This window comes from Falco biarmicus, chromosome 12, assembly GCF_023638135.1.
Source record: "Falco biarmicus isolate bFalBia1 chromosome 12, bFalBia1.pri, whole genome shotgun sequence".
Taxonomy (NCBI): domain Eukaryota; kingdom Metazoa; phylum Chordata; class Aves; order Falconiformes; family Falconidae; genus Falco; species Falco biarmicus.
Window position 1 is genome coordinate 25083081 of NC_079299.1, and position 22578 is coordinate 25105658.

At 36.6% G+C, this 22578-nt stretch overlaps 1 protein-coding gene across 6 annotated transcripts in view; it reads left to right on the forward strand.

Moving 5' to 3' along the window:
* KIF16B (kinesin family member 16B) overlaps positions 1-22578 on the forward strand; it is a 142274-nt gene that overhangs the window by 23343 nt on the left and 96353 nt on the right. For all 6 annotated transcript variants that reach the window (XM_056357425.1, XM_056357431.1, XM_056357430.1 and 3 more), the window contains exons 5-12: positions 3685-3782; positions 4273-4382; positions 4998-5140; positions 6812-6980; positions 7141-7272; positions 10156-10331; positions 12252-12317; positions 15097-15156. In XM_056357425.1, coding sequence (XP_056213400.1) covers positions 3685-3782; positions 4273-4382; positions 4998-5140; positions 6812-6980; positions 7141-7272; positions 10156-10331; positions 12252-12317; positions 15097-15156 — 954 coding nt within the window. The remainder of the gene's footprint in view (positions 1-3684; positions 3783-4272; positions 4383-4997; positions 5141-6811; positions 6981-7140; positions 7273-10155; positions 10332-12251; positions 12318-15096; positions 15157-22578) is intronic.

Here is a 22578-nt window from a genome sequence, read left to right on the forward strand (position 1 = left end):
TTTGGCAGTTTTTGAGTAAAGGATGGAAGTAGTTTCTTGCAGTTGCCTCCGTGCCTGTCCAAGGACAGAAAGAACCCACTAAACTGTTGGGAGTGGAGCAGTTTAAAAGGGCCAGCTGAGATGAAGCCTGTTTGCCAGGCAGCCTCTACAGGTTTCATCCCGTAAGGTTTAATCCTTGGGGAAAAAAAATACATCACATCTTCTCCCAGCAGAATTGAAAAGGAGAATATTACCGCTTGTCCTTCCTTAGATAAATCACTCTTCTGAAATGTAGTAAGATTGGCCACGTTGTACCTCCTTTAGCTTAGGAGAGTAAATTAGCTGTAAATCTTTTTCTTTCAGTTGTCACAGAATAAGTAGCTTTATATTTAACTTCAAAATGGTAAGCAGAATAGACTTTTGTAACCAGAAAAGATCTTATGACCTAGATGTGGATTTCTATTTAAGAAATTTATAAAAGTGACATTTTTATGAGACTACCTCACTGTATGTAATGACCGTAATCATCAAGACATTTTGCAAATGAATAGGTGCTGAAGTTTGTTTGACACTATTCAATAATAAAGGTCTAATCTTCTTGCCATGATACATAAATACTTTAATCTGGCTTTGTACAGAGTGTGTATAAAATATACTCAGCCGCCAAGTTAAATGCTTGAAAATTGATGGCCCTGTCAGAGAGACTACGGTGCTATAAGAAAACTTGAATTGGATATAAATTTTCTTTTTTCCTTACTTCTCCTTAAAAAGTATGATTTCTATTCTCATTTTGCTTTCAGTATCTGCTGTTCTTGGCTCTGGAAGGCTTCTTCTGCAATACTGTGTGCAACAATCATTTCAAGAAATATGTGGACCAGTTAGAATTAAGTCTTGAGCAGAGACACTGAAATGATCAGAGATCTATAAAATACGATCTGTCAGGAAAGTCAGGCTTGCTTATGCAGAGAAAGGAAGATAGTGGAGAAATAAAAAGTCTTCCAAGACATGAGAGGCAGCTGCAGAATGGAAGGGAATGATTTGTTCCCTATGCCCAAGGTAGATGGGTAAAGCCCAGTACATTTAAATTGCAATAAGGAGTTTTCTGGTTAGATAGCACAGAAGGAAAACGGGCTTTTAATGAGAAAATTCAGCTCTGGAGTGAGCTACCTCTTTTGGTTCTACAGATTTCTGTGACTGGAAACTCTGTAACCCAGAAAAAAACCCTGTCAAATATGTAGTTGATTCTGCCCTGGAGCTGTAGGGGGTGAAAAGGGAGAAAATGTTTCAATATAGTTTCTAATGAAGAGTGTACATTCTGTAAGATGTAAATTTTATTGATAAAATATGCTGAGAACTGTGTGTTCCTCCTTTCTCATCGTTATATTGCTATGGTTGAAGTTACTCAATTAGACCTAAATTTTCCTATTTTGAGACCTTTACAGTTGCTAAATGATGTCAGACACTAATGACTTGCCTGAAACTTTGTGATGGATCTTTCATATTTTTTCATTAAGCTTTAATTAAAACTATTCAGGTGTTTCCAAGCATGAGATGAAAGAAAAGTCTTTTTCCCCTTCCAGTGTTCAAAAAAAAAAAAAAAAAAAAAGCAAGCGTATAGGAATTTCCAACACTGAACCCTGAAACTTTAACTGGAGGTAGAGAATGATACAGATTGGGAAAGGCTGCTCCTCTGTTAACAAAGGCAACAGTCTCAAAAAAAAGCCTGATTAAACTACAACTGCAAGTTTCTCCCTTTGACTAGGAGTTGTTATGGTTTTTTTTTTTCTTTTTTTTTTAAACCAAAGTGCAGTAGGGTGAAGGGCTAGGTATGATAGGAGGAGAACAGATTATTATTTCGAAGAATGAGACCTGGTTTGAGAAGGACAGAGAGGGTCTGATTAAGAGGAGGAGGAAGTCGGAAAAGGGCAGAATGGAGGGATAGAGTATAATTTTTTTTTTTTAAAAAAAAAAAGACTGGATGATGAATGAGGAATTATATCGGGGCAAAGGAAAGAAGAAGAGTAGCTCAGAGGTGGCACCTGGAAGAAGATTGCTGGGACAGAGAATGCAGGGGGAAGACGAAGGATGAGGACAGAGGGGGCCAGAGTGGGAGAAGACTGGTGTGCGCTTGGGCAAAAATGGTCAGATTTTATGTGGGGGTCTGAGTAGAAGAGAAATCTTTGCTTGTGGAGCACTCCCCTGCCAGAGTGTGGTGCAGGGGAGTCTGCTGTCCTCATGTTTTTCTGCTGCCAGGTGTCTGTAGAATGCCACCAGGCAAACTCTTGGGTGCCTGGAGTGTCTGGGCTATGCTCATGCTGGATGTTTGGGCTGATATGTCCTATTTGCCTCCTGTTTAATTATAAGGCCCCTAACTCTAAGCAAGAACATTTCTTGCCTCAGCGGCGCATAGAATTAGAATTAGTCCATCGCATCAAATCTCTTGCGTGTTTTTGGACTGGAGGCAAATTATAGCTGGCAGACTGTTTTGTAAGCTACTTCTGAGTTTGCAGCTCTGAGCCTAAAGCTTATCTGTATGTATGTGTCTTCACCCTTTATTCCTGGGAGCTATGTTCACTCATTCCAGCTCTGAAGGAGTGTTAGCTGCTGTCCCGAAGTGGTGGGTAGGAGGTGTGCCCAGCAGGTAGCTGGTCATCTACATAACCAGACCCAGTGGGATGGGGCAGCTGGGAGCAAGCAGCCCCTCGTCAGCTGGGAACAGAGCTGCGTGCGCTCCCCTGCTCCCAGCTCTGCGGCTGGGGATGGCCCTGGCTTTCATTTACTGCTTGCCTGGAAAGGGGTCTCCCTGGAGCAACACGGAGAGGAGAGCTGCATGCTAAGTCTCTGGATATCTCTTGCAGTCTGACACGTGTTTGACATCAGCGGTGGAGCAGCAGACTCACTGGGATGAGGCTCAATTCTCAAGTGCCAGTTTAACAGAGACAATGATGTCCTGCGCTGCTGGCCGCTCTGTTAGCTGAAGTGGCAAAGACCCTGTAATGGATAGTTGCAGCCCTGCTAGTAAACCACGCAGTCTGTAGGGATCTGTGAGAAAGAATATGTTTTTTTCGGTTTGCTTTATTAAACTGACTGAGCACTTTACGTGTAAGAACCCTTTAACTGCAGAGTTGAGCATTCAGAATTTAGATACCAAATTTAATTCAGCTGCATTGTGGGATACAGTGACTGTAGTTTTGGTCTTGTTGTTGCATGGTAATTTATCCAGAGGACCTGCTGCATCCTTCAAGACAGGCAGGACTGTGAGCTGGGCTTTGGGGGTTTGTATAAGAATGGCTCGTGGGTGCATGTTCATGGCTCTTGTCCCGTTCTCTGCAGGTGTTGTCAAGTCCATAGTGAAATGAGAGAGAGGAAGTTAGATGTTATTGAGATAAGGCAGTTCATATGTTGCTCTGAGGAGCTGGTTTCTGCATTAAGCATTTGGGATTATTTGAACTAAAAGGGAGGGACAAAATATATCCCAATAGCAAAGAATTGGAGCTAGTATATATGTTCCAACACACACAAGGATTAAAGTCTCAAGGTGACTTCAGTTAAATAAAGTGCAAGAGAGTATTTGTTGAAAAGTTTTGTTCCCCCTCCCCCCTTTCTGGACGTTGGAATGTTCGGCTAGTGATCTTGGGTTTTATGTTTCAAAATTTATTGTGCATGTGTACATAGCCTTGGAAATAAGAATTATTGTTGTTGCAGGGTGATGCAGGTTTAATACCTCGAATTTGTGAAGGATTATTCAGCAAAATAAGTGAAAAAACAAAGCGGAATGAAGCATCCTTTCGAACAGAAGTCAGGTAGGTCTTGGTGTGTTAATAGCTTGCTGGTTATCAAACTTGTTACAGTTAAAACCACCCGGTTTCACTTTATCTCTGAGAAAAGTGTGTCTTTTTCAAATAACTTTCCATGCTTGCCCTCAATCCTATAATTGATTTTTGTTGGCAGTCGTAGTCAAAATACGCAATACTTCTAACTTCAACAGTTGTGCATTTTGCTTTGATTAAATGATAGTGAAAATGCCTTTGGTACTGAACAGCATCTTCCTTATTTGTACCTTTATTTCAGAGTGGCATTAGGAGATCTTTATCTTGCTAATGTCTGCTTCCCTTCTACTTGCTTCTTGCTTTTTTCCTTATGATACAAGTGTGCTGTAGTCATTACTATCTTTAGCCAGTTTTGGAGCCTAGCTTCTCCAGACATCTTGCTTTCAAACACAGTGTTAAGACAGCTCTCCTTCCTTTAAAGACTGTTGAATCAGTCAGTGGTTTTCTAATCTTTTTCTTTCAGTTATCTGGAAATTTATAATGAACGTGTGAGAGATCTTCTCAGACGGAAGTCATCAAAAACTAATAATTTACGAATACGAGAACATCCGAAGGACGGGCCGTATGTTGAGGGTAAAGTGTTTTGCACTGGATATTTTATTACCTCTGTATATTCTAAAATGTCACGTCTAATTGCATAGGACATTTTTATCTTTTAAAATATAAATGATGATGGATACAGTGCTTTCATTTGATATAAAAGATTAAAGGAGAATATCCTCTCATTTTGTATCCCCATTTGCTTTCCCAATTCTAAGCTTATTATACATACAGTTTTTATCTCTAAACTTAAACCACATTTTTAAATAATGTTAAGAGATGCAATTGGTTTTAAGAACTTGTTGACTGTAATTTATAAATCTTTAATGTTTAGGTGGAAAGAACCTATTAGAATCTAATTGTCTTAATCTGTCCTCTACTAGGGAAGGTTCACAGCTCTCGAGGGTTTATCTTATGTTAATGCACTAAATACTTTAGTAAGATTGCATATTTTTTTCTTGATTTACTGTAAATGTCTAAATTCTCCATTGCTCACATGAGGCTTCATTGCTTTCCTTAATTGATAAACAAGTATGACAATAAACACTAATTTAGCAATACTTTGCAGTAGTGGGGGCAATTTGAATCTTTTTTTAAAGAAAATCAAGTGCATGTATGAGCACACTGTAACACTCTGCTCTTCTTCAGATTTGTCTAAACATTTAGTGCAAAATTATGCTGATGTAGAGGAACTTATGGATGCAGGAAATATAAATAGAACAACTGCTGCAACTGGAATGAATGATGTCAGTAGTAGGTCGCACGCCATTTTCACTATCAACTTCACTCAGGTAACAAAGCACCACCCGCCACCCCCCGTCTTAATATGTGTTTATATGTGAATATAAGTAGTTCATACGATAATTAAAAACATAAGGTTGTCAGATAAACAGGTATGGGTAGGTAATGACTGTGGTGTTGTCCTGTGATAGAGGAATTTAGAAGTGTAAAAATACTATTCTGAGTATTATAAATATGTTTATCAGTGATAATAATCTTTAAAATTTACAGCGTAATGTGATTAATTAAAATGCTATTTAATAGATTTTGAGGAAATAATTATTGGAAGTTCGGGGTGATTAACGGTGACCAGTGGTGGTGTGTTCTACGATGCTGCTGGGATAGGAGTGGGTGAGGAGCATGTTGTGTCAGACCTCAGCCGGAGCTGAGCGTGGGCTACCTTTTATGCTCTAGTGTTATCCAAGGTTAGCGAAAAAAAATGTCTCCATGGCTGAAATCTTAGAGTATGGAAATGTTTTCTGAGTGTTTTCTTGCTGACTCTTCGTCAGTTACTGTTGGAAACCTATTTATGTTCCTGGATTTACTCATAGAATAATGGAGAGATTTAACATGTTTTCTCAGACCATGGTGATCTTTTTGTTTATATGTAGTAAGCTCCTTTTCTAATGACTTTTACTCTTCACTGTTTTTGGGAGGCTTTTTAGACAGTCCACGGGTAACCTGCTAGATGAAGAAAAGACAGCAGAGTGGTGGTTCACTCTCCCGACAGAACTTTTTGCATCTCTCTCCCCAAAAACACACAAACACGCACAAAATCCCACGCACCAGCTGTTCACTAATGATGAATTGCTCATTGCAAAGCTTTCAGAAGAGGATGAGAGGCAGGCAGCAAAAAGTTTTGTTCTACTGTTGTACTGCAAAAGTAGAAGGAAGTTTGAAACAGGGCACTCTGAGTTGATTTATATGAATTAAGATAAAAACTGGGAGGAAGCCTCAGTTAAAATCATAGAATAAAAGTGCAGTTGCTACTCACCTGAACTCAAAGACAGGTAGAGAAATTGAGCGTAAATGTGTCTGTGTATGCTGTAATTTCTTGTTGAAAGCTAATGTAGAATCGTAGAATCATTTAGGTAGGAAAAGACCTTTAAGATCACAAAGTCCAACCGTTAACCCAGCACAGCCAAGCCCATCACTAAACCATGTCCCTAACTGCCCCATCTACACATCTTTTAGATACCTCCAGGGATGGTGACTCAACCACTTTCCTGGGCAGCCTTTCCCAATGCTTTGACAACCTTTTCAGTGAATAAATTTTTCCTAATATCCAATCTAAACCTGCCCTGGTGCAACTTGAGGCTGTTTCCTCGTCCTGTCACTTTTCACTGAGGAAGAGAGACCGCTGTTGAAAGCTTAGTAAAACAAATGCAGCAAAAATTCACTGTGCGTCATGTAAATACCAATTCACAGTTGTCAGCGCATGTCTGTAAGTGGCTAGGAAGCTGCAAATATTACAATTTAAAGTAGTAACTACTCGTGTGGGAGTTATGCAGCAATTCATGATCAAATGCCTTTCTGTGACATCTCTAATATACCTGTCTTCTTAAACTCTGCTTTTGTAAACAAGTTAAGGTAAACATGGAAAGGGCCACTGAGTTGGACTCAGTAAAATTTCAGAATTTCATAGCTTAACATACTTCTCTTTATTTTTTATTTTTATGTAGGCTAAATTTGATTCTGAAATGCCTTGTGAAACTGTTAGCAAGATTCATTTGGTAGATCTTGCTGGAAGTGAGAGAGCAGATGCCACTGGTGCCACCGGGGTTAGATTAAAGGAAGGAGGGAATATTAACAAATCTCTAGTTACTCTGGGAAATGTAATTTCTGCCTTAGGTAAGTCTGGTTTTTGTGCTTGTCTGTTTTGTTTTTTTAGTCATTAAATACCTTTCTGCTTATTTACTTACACAAATAGTGGCCTAACGCATACTGTTTTATAAAATGAATGAAAATACATAATTGCATTTTTTTTTTTTTTTTTACCTTCACATCACAGCTGATTTATCTCAGGATGCAACAAATCCTCTTTCAAAGAAGAAACAAGTATTTGTGCCTTACAGGGACTCTGTGTTGACTTGGCTGTTAAAAGATAGCCTGGGAGGAAACTCTAAAACTATAATGATTGCCAGTAAGTGTTTTTAAATTATTCTTTGCATTTTGAACAGTTCATGCTTAATAGAAGTGACTGGCTGTAAATATTTAGATTGCTGATGCTTTGTTAAGGCAGAATGTTGTTTACACATATTAATGATTTCTTTCTTTCAGAGTTTTCTAGTAATACTCTGCCTTTACCTACACTCTGCAGAACATCTCTTCCAATGGTAGAACCGTGTAGGTTCTCATTGTGTATATGGGGGCACCCTAGTGGTCTAGAAATGTCATGAACAACAGCAGGTTTGCCTCCTGAATTTGACAGCTTCATTTTCATCTGCTGTTTATCTCTTTGAGTGCTTATATCACTTGCTGAGTATTTGGTCACAAGCATAACAAGGCATCCAGATTGTGCATGTACAGTCCTTAGATGCTTGTTTGTGTAAGGATCATCCAAATGTATAGCCCAATTGCTTACATTTGCCCTGACATATACCTTGCGGCTGTTTCTTTGACATATGCACAGTGTAATGATTAGCTAATGTGAGCAGTTAAACTTCAAGTAATAGTTCCTGTTTATTCTTGAGGTCTGTTTGCATTCCAGACAGCTCCATTACTCATGGTAAATGCTCAAACATGGACCTAGATGTAGTCTTGTACTTTTCTCCCCTTACACCTCTTCTCCTTAGGTTGCAGACTTGCATCCCCAGTAAAAAAAACAAACCCAAAACAATCCCACCAGCTTTGTGCGTCTAGTCAATACTGATATATGCACCAGTTTGCTTTTCCAAAACTGTGGTGGTGTTTGTTGTATTAGCAGCAGAAACAACCTGGTCTCTTTTGACATTAAGTGATTAAGACTGTCATCTTTATTTAACCTACTTTTTGAATGCACACAGCTTTTTAACTTTTTGTCTAAATTTATTTATGATGTAATTTTGCAAACTTTTCTTACAGTTTCCTTTTTACCTGTAGGAAGCTCTGTAATGATAATTTGGTTTAAAAACCTACCTACAACACACGTATTGCAGTTTTTTCAACGAATTGTAATGGGAATTCCATTCCTCGAAAAACCACAAGTGAAGCTGGGGAGATGATTAAGGGGAGGGGAGGATTTTGGATCTTGGAGACACAAGGTGTGAAGAAAAGAGCAGCTTTGAAATTTGTCACTTTCCTGCTCAAATGAAATGCAGTCTAACTGATGCAGTCCTCTTGTGGGAATGGTGGAAGAGCAGAATCAAGGGAATAAAATGCATTGGATCATATTCTGGTTCTTCAGTTGCTGTGTAATAGTCAAATTCTTTGCATAGCAGTTCTTTTGATGCATGATTTTGGGCATGATTGTGGAATCCATGCTACTTTTCCTTATGCGTAGTAGTACCAAAAGAAGATCTTGGACCAGACTGCTTTGTTTTTCTGGCAGTTTAAGTAACAATGTACTGGCATCTTTCTTCTTGATGTTTTCTTTCAGTTACATGGTTAAGTCATTTGTTTAGTGTTTTTAGGGTTTGGGTTTGGGGTTTTTTTTGTTTGTTTTTGGTTTTTTTTTGACAGAAAGATTGGGAAGAGAAGTTTTAGACACACTGAACTTTCAGTGCCTACACTAATAATTACAGTGCTCAGCTCTTTTTCAACTACTTCCTCATCTATTAATGATGCTTCTGCTAGGTAGAGCCCTGATGGTTGATCTTTTCTCCAATAGTAACTCTACTAGTAATGTGGCCGAATTGCCTAACAGAGCCTGACAAGCTGTCTGGATATGTTTGGCCTGCCTTTTCTGTAACTAAACACCAAAAAAGCAGGAAGATCATCTCAAACTGTAGGAAAGGTTCTTAAAAATACCTCCAATTCTGATTTGTCATATTTCTATAACATATTGTAACAGTCCTCCAGAAAGAGAATAATTGAGTAGTGTAGAAGAGGCAGTAGATAAAGTAGGGAAGTGGTAGTGTGAGCTAGGGGAAGTATAGTCTGTTGCCAAGTGCGTCTCCCCTAATTCAGGGAGTCTCTACCACAAAAAGAATGTTTATTACTGTTGAGAGAATGAGGAAGACCAGAATATTTTGGTTGCTTGATTATTTTTTCATGTATTTTCATTGTCTGGTTCTCTGGGTCTCTTGTTTGGTTTGATTATTAACATTTCTGGTCCCTCATCATTTCTACATGGTGTTTTCATCTGTGTTTTTATCATCTGTTTAGATGCAGTAATTATCTTTTTAATTGGGAACATCTTGTATATTATTAGGAAAATTTAGTGAAGAATAGCATTAGCACTTTTATTTAAACTCTGTTGGTTTTCCTGGTTAAGTTGCCCATAAAAATAATACTGGTTTCTCTTGATGCATCAGACAGTTAACAGTTCTGTAGGCTGCCAGATACCTGCAGCTCAGCAGAACAGCTAGGTTTGTAAATTACAGAAGCTCTTCTCGTTTTTGTTTTCATGTCTGCTTTTTGTTTGAATGCTGTTTAATTTCCCTTCAAAATGTGGACTGAACCTACTGTGTTTCTACCTGAAATTATTTTTCTATTCAGTGATTACATTGACACTTACAAAATGCTCACCATTTTTCTTACTGTTGTAAAAAAATTGCAAGAAAACCTATGAAGTGTTCATATAGGATGTTTACGCTTACCAGAGAAATGTAAGTGGATTGACAGCAATATCTTTTTACAGTGCTTGATTGTTAGACCTGATTATTCTAATTCACTCTTCTAATACTGTGTTTACTAAGCAAAATTACAGTGACATGAAAGCAGTGGAGCTAGGTGAAGAATTGGAACAAACTGTAGCCATACTGGTTAATCATGTATTTCTGTCTCTTCATCCACATTGAGTTTATCTGACTTCAAAAATACAAACTAACTTTATTAAATGAAACATATGGTGCTGGATAAACTGTTTCTGATTTCATCTCCTTAGCTATTTCACCTGCTGATGTCAATTATGGAGAAACTTTAAGTACACTTCGCTATGCAAATAGAGCCAAAAACATCATCAACAAGCCTACTATTAATGAAGATCCTAACGTCAAACTGATCCGTGAGCTGAGAGCTGAAATTGCCCGATTAAAAGCCCTGCTTGCTCAAGGGAATCAGGTTAGCTTTACTTGAAATTTATGTGTAATTTTCCTTGAGTTGTAACATCTATTTCTAGAATGTAATGAGATAATTATCTTTCATTATATTGATTTGAGTAAACAAGCTCTATGAGGCTATGAATGAATATTATTTTCCTGATTGAATCAGTTTCCATATGGCCAGTAGATTACCTGTTAACATAAGGGCAGAAAAATTGTCATCCCAAAGCTTTTAGTTTTCTCTTAATATAATCGGAGCCTGATTGCAGTGTGCTATGGAATAGGTTGTCACCACAGCATAAGGAGACTGAGCAGTAACATTTCCTGCGTCTAGCCTGATGGACTGAAGAGCTACTTTTATCTAGTATCTTAAAAGAAGTAGAAGGTATGAAGTATTGATGTGTAAATGTGTAAATAAAAAGATGTAGGAGTATGGATTAGTTTGAACAATACATTTTACTTGTGTTTGACTGCACAGTACATTAGAAAGCATGTAACGTGCTAAATGTGTAGAAGTATTTTCAGTGATGGTGTAAGAAAAAGCATCATGCTATACTTCCCTTTTGCATGATCCTCTTTGTTCTTTTTCCTTCTGTCAGTATTAGCCACTATAAACTGCACAGCTCAGTTAGCCTTAATTTCTCATCTGTTTCCAGGATGGTGAAAACAAGCTAACAATAAGGAATATGCGATTGGTTCAGGCCAGTCGTCTCTTCTAAATAATGCCGCTCGGGACTGCTAGATGTCATACTTGAACAATTACCATTTGAAAGTATTTGAAATGGTACTTCAGATTTATTTCTAGAACTCTCTAATTTTATTTTAGATGGGCTGTGCAATGTCAAATGTCAGTTCAGCATAGACTTTGTTTTAATAGAAGGCTAGCACTTCAGCTAGATTTTGTGCTGTAAAACATTTGCTGGAAAAGGTAATGGGACCACAGCTGGAAGCAGTAATAAGAATTGTAGATGACTGAAGCGGAGAGCTCTGCTTTGTCACAAACAATTAGAAACTCTTTGTGGGGTTGCATTACTCTATTATACTTGTGTTTCTCCTGTATTCTTTGGGAGGGGGAAATTAATTTATTTTCGAATATGTTTTGATTTAAAGTTAGCAAAGTAGGTGAAACTTGGACCCCTTTGAAGATCTAATGCTTTAACCTAGTTCCAAGCTGTAAAACAGGGGTTATCACAAAATAAATCTGCTTCAGCCGTAGGGTGTTATAGATGGCTGTGTGGGAGACAACAGAGGGCTTACTTAACTTAATGGAATTTGTGATGGTTGGTAAAACAGCAGGTGGTGTTATGTATGCACAGTAGAATATAAATCTCTGTATAATTTCTTTTGTGGTTTTCCTTTATATTCCTAGAATACTGTATTGCAAATGCTTCTGTAGATCACTGAAGATACTGGTTATCAAAATATAGTGCTGGATTCAGTGTAGAAGGTCACATGAGTATTGCTTGCGTGTGTGTGTGTGTTGTGTAGTAGTTTTCCTTTTCTAAGGCCGGTTACCTTAATACGTATTTATTAAAGTTAAACAATATACATACGTGTAATAGTGAAATGGTTAAGTATGATGCATAATAAATTTGCATGTTTCATGGAAATAAGATAGATGTATCAGGAATTACACATTGTAAACATGTCTCAAGTTTCAGTGTCTGAATGTGTGTGACCATGTATATACATAGTGAATGAAGATAGTACTGAAACCAATGATTTGTGTTTGAAATAGCTCCTTTTGACAAGATTTTGATTGGTCTGTTTACAGTATTTCAAGGTAAAATTGTGTATATTGGAGTTTAAAACACTTCATCCTAAATAATCAAAAAAGTTGAACTGCATTTCTTTCATTTGGTTCCACCAGAAATTTTAACTTTTTTCTTTTTTTTTTTTTTTTTTTTAACTTGATGATCCTTACATTTTACAATTTTAGATTGCCCTCTTGGATTCTCCAACAGCTTTAAGTATGGAAGAAAAGCTTCAGCAGAATGAAGCAAGGGTGAGTTATAATTTCATAAAACATTTTTTAAACAACAACAACAAAAAAAAAAACAAAGAAAAGGGGGAGGGCGTCTGGATGCAAGAGTGTTGATAATTTTCAGGATGGTTTTTTTGATACACAACTAGATTTTTCTCCCACCAAACAGCATTGTCTCTTAGTGCTTTTTTTAAAAAAAAACAATGTGTGAACTTGTAGTTTTGTTATCCTACTAATGTAAGGTAACATTATAACTAAGAACAAAGTATATCTGATATTTATATAACAGTTCTATTTAATGAAAATATTTGTTCCCAGGCCAGCTTGCTTCAGTAAAAATGTATATTTGTAAATGGAATGGAGAGGGAAAAGCCACTAAATCAGAGTAATCAGTAACCAGTAATCACGGTAGCAAAGCATTCTGCAGTAAAAGATTTATGGGGAAAATGGTCAACTCTTTTCAAGTAATTAATAACTTGTGTTGTGGGATAGGCTTTCAGAAAACTTCAGTCTTTAAATCTGATATGTACAAATATGTTCAGTACCTAATTAGCTGTCTTTTTGGGGGAGGGTCTCAATACTTTGTAGTGTGCCTCACAACAAGCTGTTTTAATAATCCAGCCCAGCGTAGAGGCTGGGAAAGATTCCCAAACAGGTATAGATATACTCACAGATTCCAAAAGAATATAGATACAATGGTACTCTCTCTAATTTGCAATCTTTCATTCTTTATTCTATCATTCTGTTTTAATTCTTTTCTATAGCCTGTTTGTAAAACTACTGCAAACTGTTTTTAAAAAAATGCTATTACTCAGACTTTGGAAGAGGAGAGAGAAAAGTATTTGGAATCATTCCGCTATGTGGCAGCAAATATTTAGTGCTGAATATTGTCAGTAAGATGCCAATCAAATGTAGATATGATGCCTTGAAAAAATAAGGGCTTCTTACCTGTTTCAAATAATAAGGTTTATACTGGTACTGCTTAGACCTTTACAGAAGGTGAAAGAATGAATACATTGCTTTGAGAATCCTGTTTTGACCTAAGTAGTTGGTACAGTATGTGCTTCTCAGGATTCCTGTTGGTAATACCAATTTTTAAAACATGTTGAAATACTTTTCAATGAAATGATACCTTAACAATAAACTTCTTGACAAAAATGAAAGTAATATGTGTATTAGTATGAACTATAGCTGCAAAGTAGACTCCAGGCTTCTCCATCAGCCAGCTTTCTGCTAGGAATGCATTTTCCAACTCTGTAGTATATGGAGGAATCCTTACTGTGCTGTATTCTATAATTGCAGCAGGACCTACTTAACCATAGTATGAGCCTTCAGTTGCAAACTATTTTTTGTCATATCCATACTAGGTTTTAAAAAGTTTTTAGCTGAATCAGAGAGGAATGATAATATTGTTAGTTATGTGTAGTGTGCTTTTATTTTTGTGCACAAATGAAAAGCTTTTATCTAAGAGTAGCTGAGTAAAATAAACTGCTGACTCTATGCTAATTAGAGTGTTATTCATGCTCTGACAGTAATCACTGCTTGTCCTGCTCAGAAGTGTTGGCCCCTCTGCGTGGGGAGTATATCGAGCATATTTTATTATCTTTTGTCAGCCTCATTAAAAGGTTATGTGATTACTATTCATGATAATTACAATAGACATAATTACTGAAGAATTGTAGTAGATGCTGCAGTGGTAATAGCTTTTTTATAATTGAATGAGTGCAATAATTAATTTGTTTATACAGATCTAAAGACTTTATCACCATATTTAAATTATCTGACTAATATATGGTGGGTTTCTTTAATGAGTTGGTTTGTCCTTATATAAGAACAATTTTTAAATTGTTTCTGAGGAATAAAAATTGTGCTGGTATGATGAACAGACTTACGATAGACCTTCATGTTTTTCTTTAATCTTTTCAATTTTTTTTTTAACATTTCGACTAGCAGCAGCAGGAATGATAATGATGCATGGAAAAATGTGCTTGCTTTCTGTTATTGAAATCTTGAGATACAGGTGGAGATAGGAGAATTTTCCTTAGTTCGCATTGATTAATTTGCAGCTGATTTGCAAAGACAACTGGGAAGCTAGGCTGTACATGACAAATGTGGAGGTGTTTGGAGGAACTGCATTGAAGACTTTTTTTTTTTTTTTTAACAGTGGTTTTATATCTAAAGTAATAAAAGCACATAGCTGGTTCCCCCCCCCCCCCAGCTTTTCTGCAGATGAAGAGAATTTAAATAGTAAAATTTTGTGTGTAATGCCTTTGCAAGCAGCTTCTGACTTCTGTGCTTGTTTCTACCAAGTGTGTGATTTCTAAGTTGTAGCAAACATTGTTCTGGTTCTCTCCTGAAGGCTGCCTGTCTGCTGCTTTTTCTCCATACTGTCCTCTGGGAGGGTATTTTAGCCTGAACATGCCTACCTGTGCCTTAGGAAAAGAGCTGTTGTTTTGTTACAGCTAAGGGATCAATGTGTGGCAGTAGACTTCATAGTACTGATGAAGCAGTTTATGGAATTATTCCATTTCCTTGAAAATGCCTGCCATTATTTGAAGTGGCTATCCCTGTCCTTCATTTGGTACTATAAAATAAGAATTTTGTGATTTTCCTTTTTGGGAGAGAGATATTGTAGCTATGGCCACTTAATGTAGGAGCAATAGTCCTGTTCTAAATATTTAAGTATTAAACTTCACGAAGAATTGCACAGAGGTTTAGTACCTTTCTGAGAATGCGTTATCAAGGACTTTAGAAGAGATGTGATTTTTCCCTCCCCCCCAATATTTGTTTTCTTTTATAGGTACAAGAGCTGACCAAGGAGTGGACAAACAAGTGGAACGAAACTCAAGATATTCTGAAAGTAAGGCAAATAAATAATTTTTCAGCTTGTCTTTTACACTAGCCTTAACAATTTTCCTTCAAAAAAAAAAAAAGATCCTCTTCTACATCACCTTCTTTGTCTGCTTTTAATAACACAAAATTTTCTCAGGCTTGTTTTAGCTTATACTGGAGAATTAGTTTTTGAGGGTTTTTAAGAGTAAATATTCAGGCACAGTGGTATTCCTGAATAAGATTTTTAAATAATATAAACAAAAGTTAACACAACCCTTTCCTTCACCTTAGTGACCTCAGTGCAAAACAGCTGATCTCCAACAAGTCTTTAAATTACTGAATATATGTGGTGGATTTTATTTTGAGTTGCAAATGAAAAGAAGACCTGAGGCAGGGACAAGTGGATCCCTCATCCCCTTGGTAGTTGTGTTGTATCAGCAAGACCTGTGAAAAATCACCTTTTATGTTATACTGGGTGTCTCGGTGCATGCAGTGCATAGTGGACACATATTTTTGCATCGGCCTTCACATTTATGTTTCAGCCAGAAATCGCTTGTAAACTTGAAAAGCAACTTTCAACGGGTTTTCTGCAGTTGAATCTCCTCCAGTAGGTCTTCGTCAAACCAAACAGATGCATCTGATCTAAGCATGCTCTGGAATCCCAAGCACAGGGATTTTTGCAGCTGGTTCATATAAGCTGGCCTATGTTGCACTCTGGTTCTGGACTGCTGAAGCAGTTAAATCCTCACAGTCCTCTCTTGCGTTTTGTAGATTTAGTACATATCTAAAAGGGCAACTTGACAATTTCCATACTCTCTGTTTTGCATGATGTAAAATTTTTACATTGCTGAGATTTTTGTGTTCTTTGCATGAATCTTTGCTTTCCTGCTGTCCAGTTGTACTGGTAAGATTTTATACTGGTATTTGGCTCACAATTAAGGTGATAGTCTGAGGTAATATTTTAATGGGACACTTCACAATTCCATACACGCATACAAGCACACGTGTGCACGTGCACAAACACACACACAAGAGTAATTCCCACAATTTTTTTCATAATGTAAACTAACATTTTTTTCAAATATTTTAAGTATTCTAATTTAACTATTATTTTTTATTAAATAAGAATTTTGAAAACAAAGGTTAAGCTTTCATGACTTGCTGTATATGCTGAGCATTAACTTGTTTGGAGTGCAATCCAAGAAAGCATTTAGAAGTAATTTTTTAATTCTTATCACTGAAACTTGATTTTTGTAGTTCATTTTTGCTGTATATCACTTTTCAATTCCTTCAGATTTTTTGTAAGTTCACCACTGTGTCTTTTGTCTGACTTCCAAATAAGTTGAATGACTCCATGCTTAAAAATAAAAATAAAGCACAGATAGCATAGACAACAGAGCAGGGTGGGTAACTGCTTAGCAGATGGCATGACAGAATGGACCGTTTAATGTCTGTCTTGATAGTGAACTGGGAATTACCATTTGCATATTCTTCAGAGATGTTTTGGTCCAGTTTTATGTTACTTCTGTGTTATTTTGAAGCATCTATATGTGTATAGAACTCCATTAATTTCCTCTTTACTCACATCTGGGTTAGGGAGTTCATTGTTACATGAAGAATTTGTGAATTTTGGTCAATTGTGAAAGTGAACATGATGTAGCATATGAGAAGTTTATAAAGCTTTATGTTGGAAATGCACTGATTCTTGCACAGAAATTAAAGAATTGTAGGAGGTGTTAACTGAACAAATTACATAAACAAGTGAAACCTGCATTTGTTAAATAGTTGAATAAAAAGGATTTAAACTCAGACACTGTAATTCTGCTTTTCTGGTACTGAGCTTGTGTTAGTTTAATTCATACAGCTTCTGTATTTTGCACTTTTATATGCTGATATTTGAGTACATGAACATAGCTTATATTTCACTTTTGGGTTAAAGGCAGTTTATAAAACTTTCTTGGCCCCAAAAAACTGAGAATCTGCTAAAGATTTCTTGGTTGTTTTATTTTACACTATTTTACTGAAGCTATCCATATTTTTATTCACTCCCTGTTTAACGATTCCTGAAATAACTGCCAGCATATGAGTAGAAAAGGGCTTTTTTTTTTTTTTTTTTTTGGAAGTTTGCCAGACTGAGTCACTGGAAAGCAGATTTTAAACTATAGAGCACAGTGGAGTTTCTTGTAATGGACTTATACCTTTAAGTTTGCTGGCTTTTTTGTTTTGTTACTGATGTACCTCCTTCTTGCACACTGAGACCGTACACATCTGTTTGTAAAACTACAGTGTCTCATCACCCCTTGAGAAATGAGACTGTCTTTGTATGTCTACCTCACTGCAGTCACAACTGCGGCTTCTTCCATGCCATAATTCAGTAACTTTCAGGACAATTGTTCATTAAGGTACTTAGAACTTCACGTTGCACTTATGTTTAAAACCTACTTCCTCCTGCCTCCCCCTGGGCTTGCAGTCCTGAGATAGCTGCTGCCCTTCAGCTCCTGCTCTGCAGCAGGCTTGGAGAATTAAAAACCTCTTGGTTTTCAGTCCCTAACACCTTTTGTTCCAAATCTTTTAGGCACTTGATTTGAGAATTCGTGTAAACAGCTACCTATTACCTATTCATATACACCTGCCAGATGCAAGTGCACTTGCTAGCAGCAGAATGGTATCTCCTACTTTATTATATGTAGTTATGCCTTTTCATACTCTGTTCTAAATATCAGAGTTCACGTGGTTTTGAATTGTTCTCACAGGCTGGTGGGAAAATCTGTTACTGTTTAAATCCAAAATAATTGAAAGGATTTTGCATAAGCCTTGTAGTATACAGGAAGCCAGATTCATAGGGCATACTGGTGTCTTCTACTAGATCAACAGATACTGCTGGAAAAAGTTACCCAGCTTTTACTGAATACAGTGCTTTCATCAGGCCTGACAAAGAAGTGATGCTTACTGTTTTGCAGGGAAGATGTTCCTCAGACTTGTTCACCCTTGCCAGTTATTTTGAACCTTGTTTTGAATTAGACCAGCAACATCTAAATGCTACCTTGAAAATAATTCATAGAGAATGGAAAATACTGTTCAGCTAGAAAATACTGAGGAAGAGAGAATACTGTGTGAAGGCAAGTTTTTGATAGAAAGTATTTGGCAGCTTAAAATTCAGTTATTTCAGTAGGCACAGTGCCATGTGTGCAGCTGACATGCAATCCCAGTGTACTTCCTTATTTCTGCTTGGAGCTTTTATCCTCTTTGACACTTGTCTCTATGTAGTTCACCCGAAGTTACGGTTTTCCATCCGTCTGCATCATTAGACTATGTTGAACTATTCTATCTATAAATGTTATCAGTTCTGGATTTGGTGCTGAGTCTGTATGGCTGAATGCCATGATCAGCTGTGAACATCTTGTATAATCCTTCATATGTGCCATTGTCAGATTGGGCATCCTGGACTGGTGATGGTAGTACTGATAGCGTGCTGTCTGTCATGCATTTGGAAGGAGCCCTTTTGCAGAGTGACTGTCTGGGTTCCTCCGGAGTTGGAATTACTGTCAGCTCACACCAACATAAAGCTCAAATTCTCCTGTTTTCCTTATGCAAGGATTAGGACACTGCCTACATCGGGGTTTTAAATTGGTGCTGACTCTATATGAAGTATTGTTTAGTGCGTGGCACGGCAGCTTCTCAGTGGTGTTAATCTGCCTGAAGTGACAAGCATGGCTTCCAGTGGTGATGTTTGTTTACATCCTTGACCTTGCTATCGTACAACGTGACACTCTAACCTTACTAACCTGGTATTACAATCTGTCCTCTGTCCCTCTCTTTTATCAGATGGAGTAGATTTTAATGCTTAATAAACTTAATAAGTATGTGGAATGATGCTTCAGCATTAGGTAAAATACTGCATTGACAACCAAAGAAATAGTGTTTAATTTGAAGCCCATAGGCTTTGGGTTATTTCCTCCAATGCCACCAGCTGTCAAAAGAATTGCACTTTATAAAACAGCACTGCTTTACATGCTTCTCTATCTTCAGGTGTCTTGCAATCTCAGCACTTCACTGTAGCATTTTTGCTTTCATCTCACTAACTGAATCTTTCTATGGATTTTTTTCCCTTCTGTTAATGTTCTTCTGTACACATCCCCCAAAAGAAGAAGAGGAGGGAAGAAAAACTATTTGCTCTTTTCCTTGGTTTAGTCCTTTTTATATTGTTCTGTTAAAGATCAATCCTGCGGTTTGTAATTTCTTTGGATACTTTCTAAGATGTTAGGGTAACCTATCCAACTTTCGATTTTTCTCTTTCTTTGAGGCTTTAATTGGTACAAAACTTCTTTTGATGTGTCTGCTATATTTGACCGCATGTGTTGTCATTCTTTTACAGATCTTTTTTCTTTTACTGGCATCTTATTTTTGTCATCTTTTGTGCATGTTCCAGTTTCTTTCTCTAACCTTTAGCAGCTTTTATATTAATCTTTGTGAAACGTGTACTCCTTTTTATAATTCTCTGCTGGTTTTTCTTCCAAACTTTCTTTTAGATTTCTTCTCCCCTTTACTGTTTGTGTAGTAATTGGTTTGACTTTTAGCATGCTCTTTTTTTTTTTTTTTTTTGTAGTTTGAAGTAATTTTAGATTTACCTTTTTTGTTATCCTGTTGTTTGATTCTAATTGTGTCATTAGCTTTGTGTGGCAGAGCTCAACTGATGTCAGAGGATGCAAAGATCTGTCTTCACAGACTCTATTAAAAGACAAGGTCTTTTTTTTTTGTATGTGTGTCTAATTCTCATGATCAATAGTTTAACTAGTAGCTGCTTCAGCTGGCTTTCTCCTGTTGGATTTAGTGACACAGGCTCCCTTTCATCAATAATACTAATTCTGTTGCAGCACTTTACTACATGTTGTGTAAATATGTTATTGAGCACTGTTTATTTGATCTTTTTCTTTTTTGTGCTCTTTGGTTGAGTACTGGCGAGTAGAACATTTTTATGCCTTAACAATGATTGTTCCTACCTGGGGAGGAAAACTGTATGTCTGACTTCAAGCATTAACATCTATCATTATTCTTTTAGATCATGCTTTTTTTTTGGGGGGGGGATGAAATATTCTTAACTATCCATTATGAATAAATGCAGACTAATAACAAACAATTATTTTGGTAGAAGTACTCATCTAAACAGGGGAATTTCCTTTCTTTAGGAATCTCGGCTATACACAGCAAAGACACTAGGAGACTAAAAGTAATTGTGGTGTTCTTTATGAGGTGCCGATTAGGGTGGCAGAAGCTAATAGATTTTGATTTTAATCATTTCCTTTCCGTGCTGGCTTGTATACCATAGTGAACTCTGTCAAGAGCAGTTTGTGTTCTATATAAATGCTGCATTAGTCTACATTTATTTGTATTTCCAGATAATTTTTAAACCACAGTTGCTGAATGGTATTTAAACCCCACTGTCTCTGTTCTTCTGCCTGTAAGGCTGGGCATACATCACCATTTTGCTGTTCTATACCTTTTTGTTACTTCCTATTAACCTTGACTGCCTTGTCTCCTTTTCCTCTTCTCATTTGTGTTCTACCCCAGTACCGTGCCCTTCCATAAGCATTGGTTTTCTTCATTCCTTCATGTCTTTGTTTTAACAACCTCAGTTCCCAGGTGAAAAGTGCTCTCAACACCTACTTTCACATAAAATTCTTATGTCTACTAAATCCACTTTTTGATGGCTGTAGGGTAGAGAAGTTGTGCAAGCCCTTGTTGTGCAAACTTTAGAACTTTTAAGAAGTACTTATTGCATCACTAGTAATGATGATAGTCCATTAACCGTAGCATGTGCTGCTTGTCCAAAAACCAGTACTTGTGACACTTCCCCATTCAATGCCTTTAGTAACCCACAAAAACTTGAGGGTTTTGTGCCTATTCCATAGTATTATTGGAATGTGAGGAACTTAATGTATAATGTAGTTGTCCTAGATCACTAAAGAATGGCTGGAGATTTTTTATAATTTATAAATATATAAATTACGTACAATTATCTGATGAACAGAAATATATCTTGATATTTGTAATTATTTATATCAATCTAATTGTTTTATGGTTGGGTAAATCAGGTATTTAAAATCTGCATGTTGTGAGGTTTTTACAAAAGACACCAATACAGGCTTTAATCCTGCTCTTAAAAAGTACGTGTGACTTTAACACTTCTGGACACATGCCTTTAAAACGCAGGTTCTAAAATGGTTGTATTTACAGGTCAAGTGAAAAAAAAAGGGGGGGGGCAGTTAAAGGAATGGTGTGCATTTATATACAAAACGATGGATGCATGATACTGGATTTAAACTGTTCATTTTCAGCTTTGGCATATGTGTTTATTTGTGTGTTTGGCAGGAATAACACTTGTTTCTAAGTTTTTTTTTTTTCACATTTCAGTAAGTGAATCATTTTTGTAAAATTGTTGCTAGTTAGACATGTTGGTGTTGCGTTTTGGTTAGAATGTCTGTTGTTGGCTCTGAAGCATAGCTGTATACTTTTAACAGGAGATTTAAATCTGTACTTTCATTTGACAAATTTTATTTGTTATTTTATAACTTCTTCTATTTGTCATCTGTATTAGACAACACTCATTGCTGCTTCCAGTTTTTGTTTTCTTTCTACAAGCTATGTCTTCTGCCTGAATTTTTAAGTAAGGTTTAAAAATCACTGCAAAATTAAAATAGGATTGCATATCCATTGAGCTGGCAGAAAGAATTTAAGTCTGATGTTACTGCTGAATTTGTTTTGTTTTAGAAAAGTTGATAGAATAAATAGAATAACAACTCTGTTCCTAGGGATTTTTGCTTTCTCAAGAATTGTTTGCCCTCCAATAATTATGAAATATATGTGCATTTATCAAACTGAATATGTATGGAAAAGAAAAACGCACCTTTGTGTTAAATAGCCTCTTATTAACATATTATGCTTAACGGGATTCCCTTCAGCTGGCTTTTAAGTGTTGTGCAGAAGACAAGATACTAAGAACATTTTAAAAGGGCTGATATGAATTGTTCTTTTTAATCTCCATCAGAAATCACACAATAAATAGTAATAGCTTCTCTTTCTCTAGAAGCCTGTTTAAATGTGTTTTTGGTTTCTTGCACTAGATGTCACTGCAGATACAAAAATCAGGTTCTTCTGCATGCTTAATTCAGATTTAATTCTGATATTTTAAGGCAAACTGTTTTGCAATATCTAGACTTTCATTGCTGTTTGAATCTACTAAAGTTAGGTTTATTAGAATGCCAAAACATTGGTTTAGGAGCAAGTGTCGAAGAACCTAAGCAACTATTTTGCCAGAAATACTTCTGAACAACAATTCACAGGTGGAATGCACTGAAAAGTGATTATGTACATTCAAAATTAATGCAGTTATTTGACAGTACATTTTTCAACTCTCTTTTTCAAATGACTGTATATCTAGAATGCTTGACAA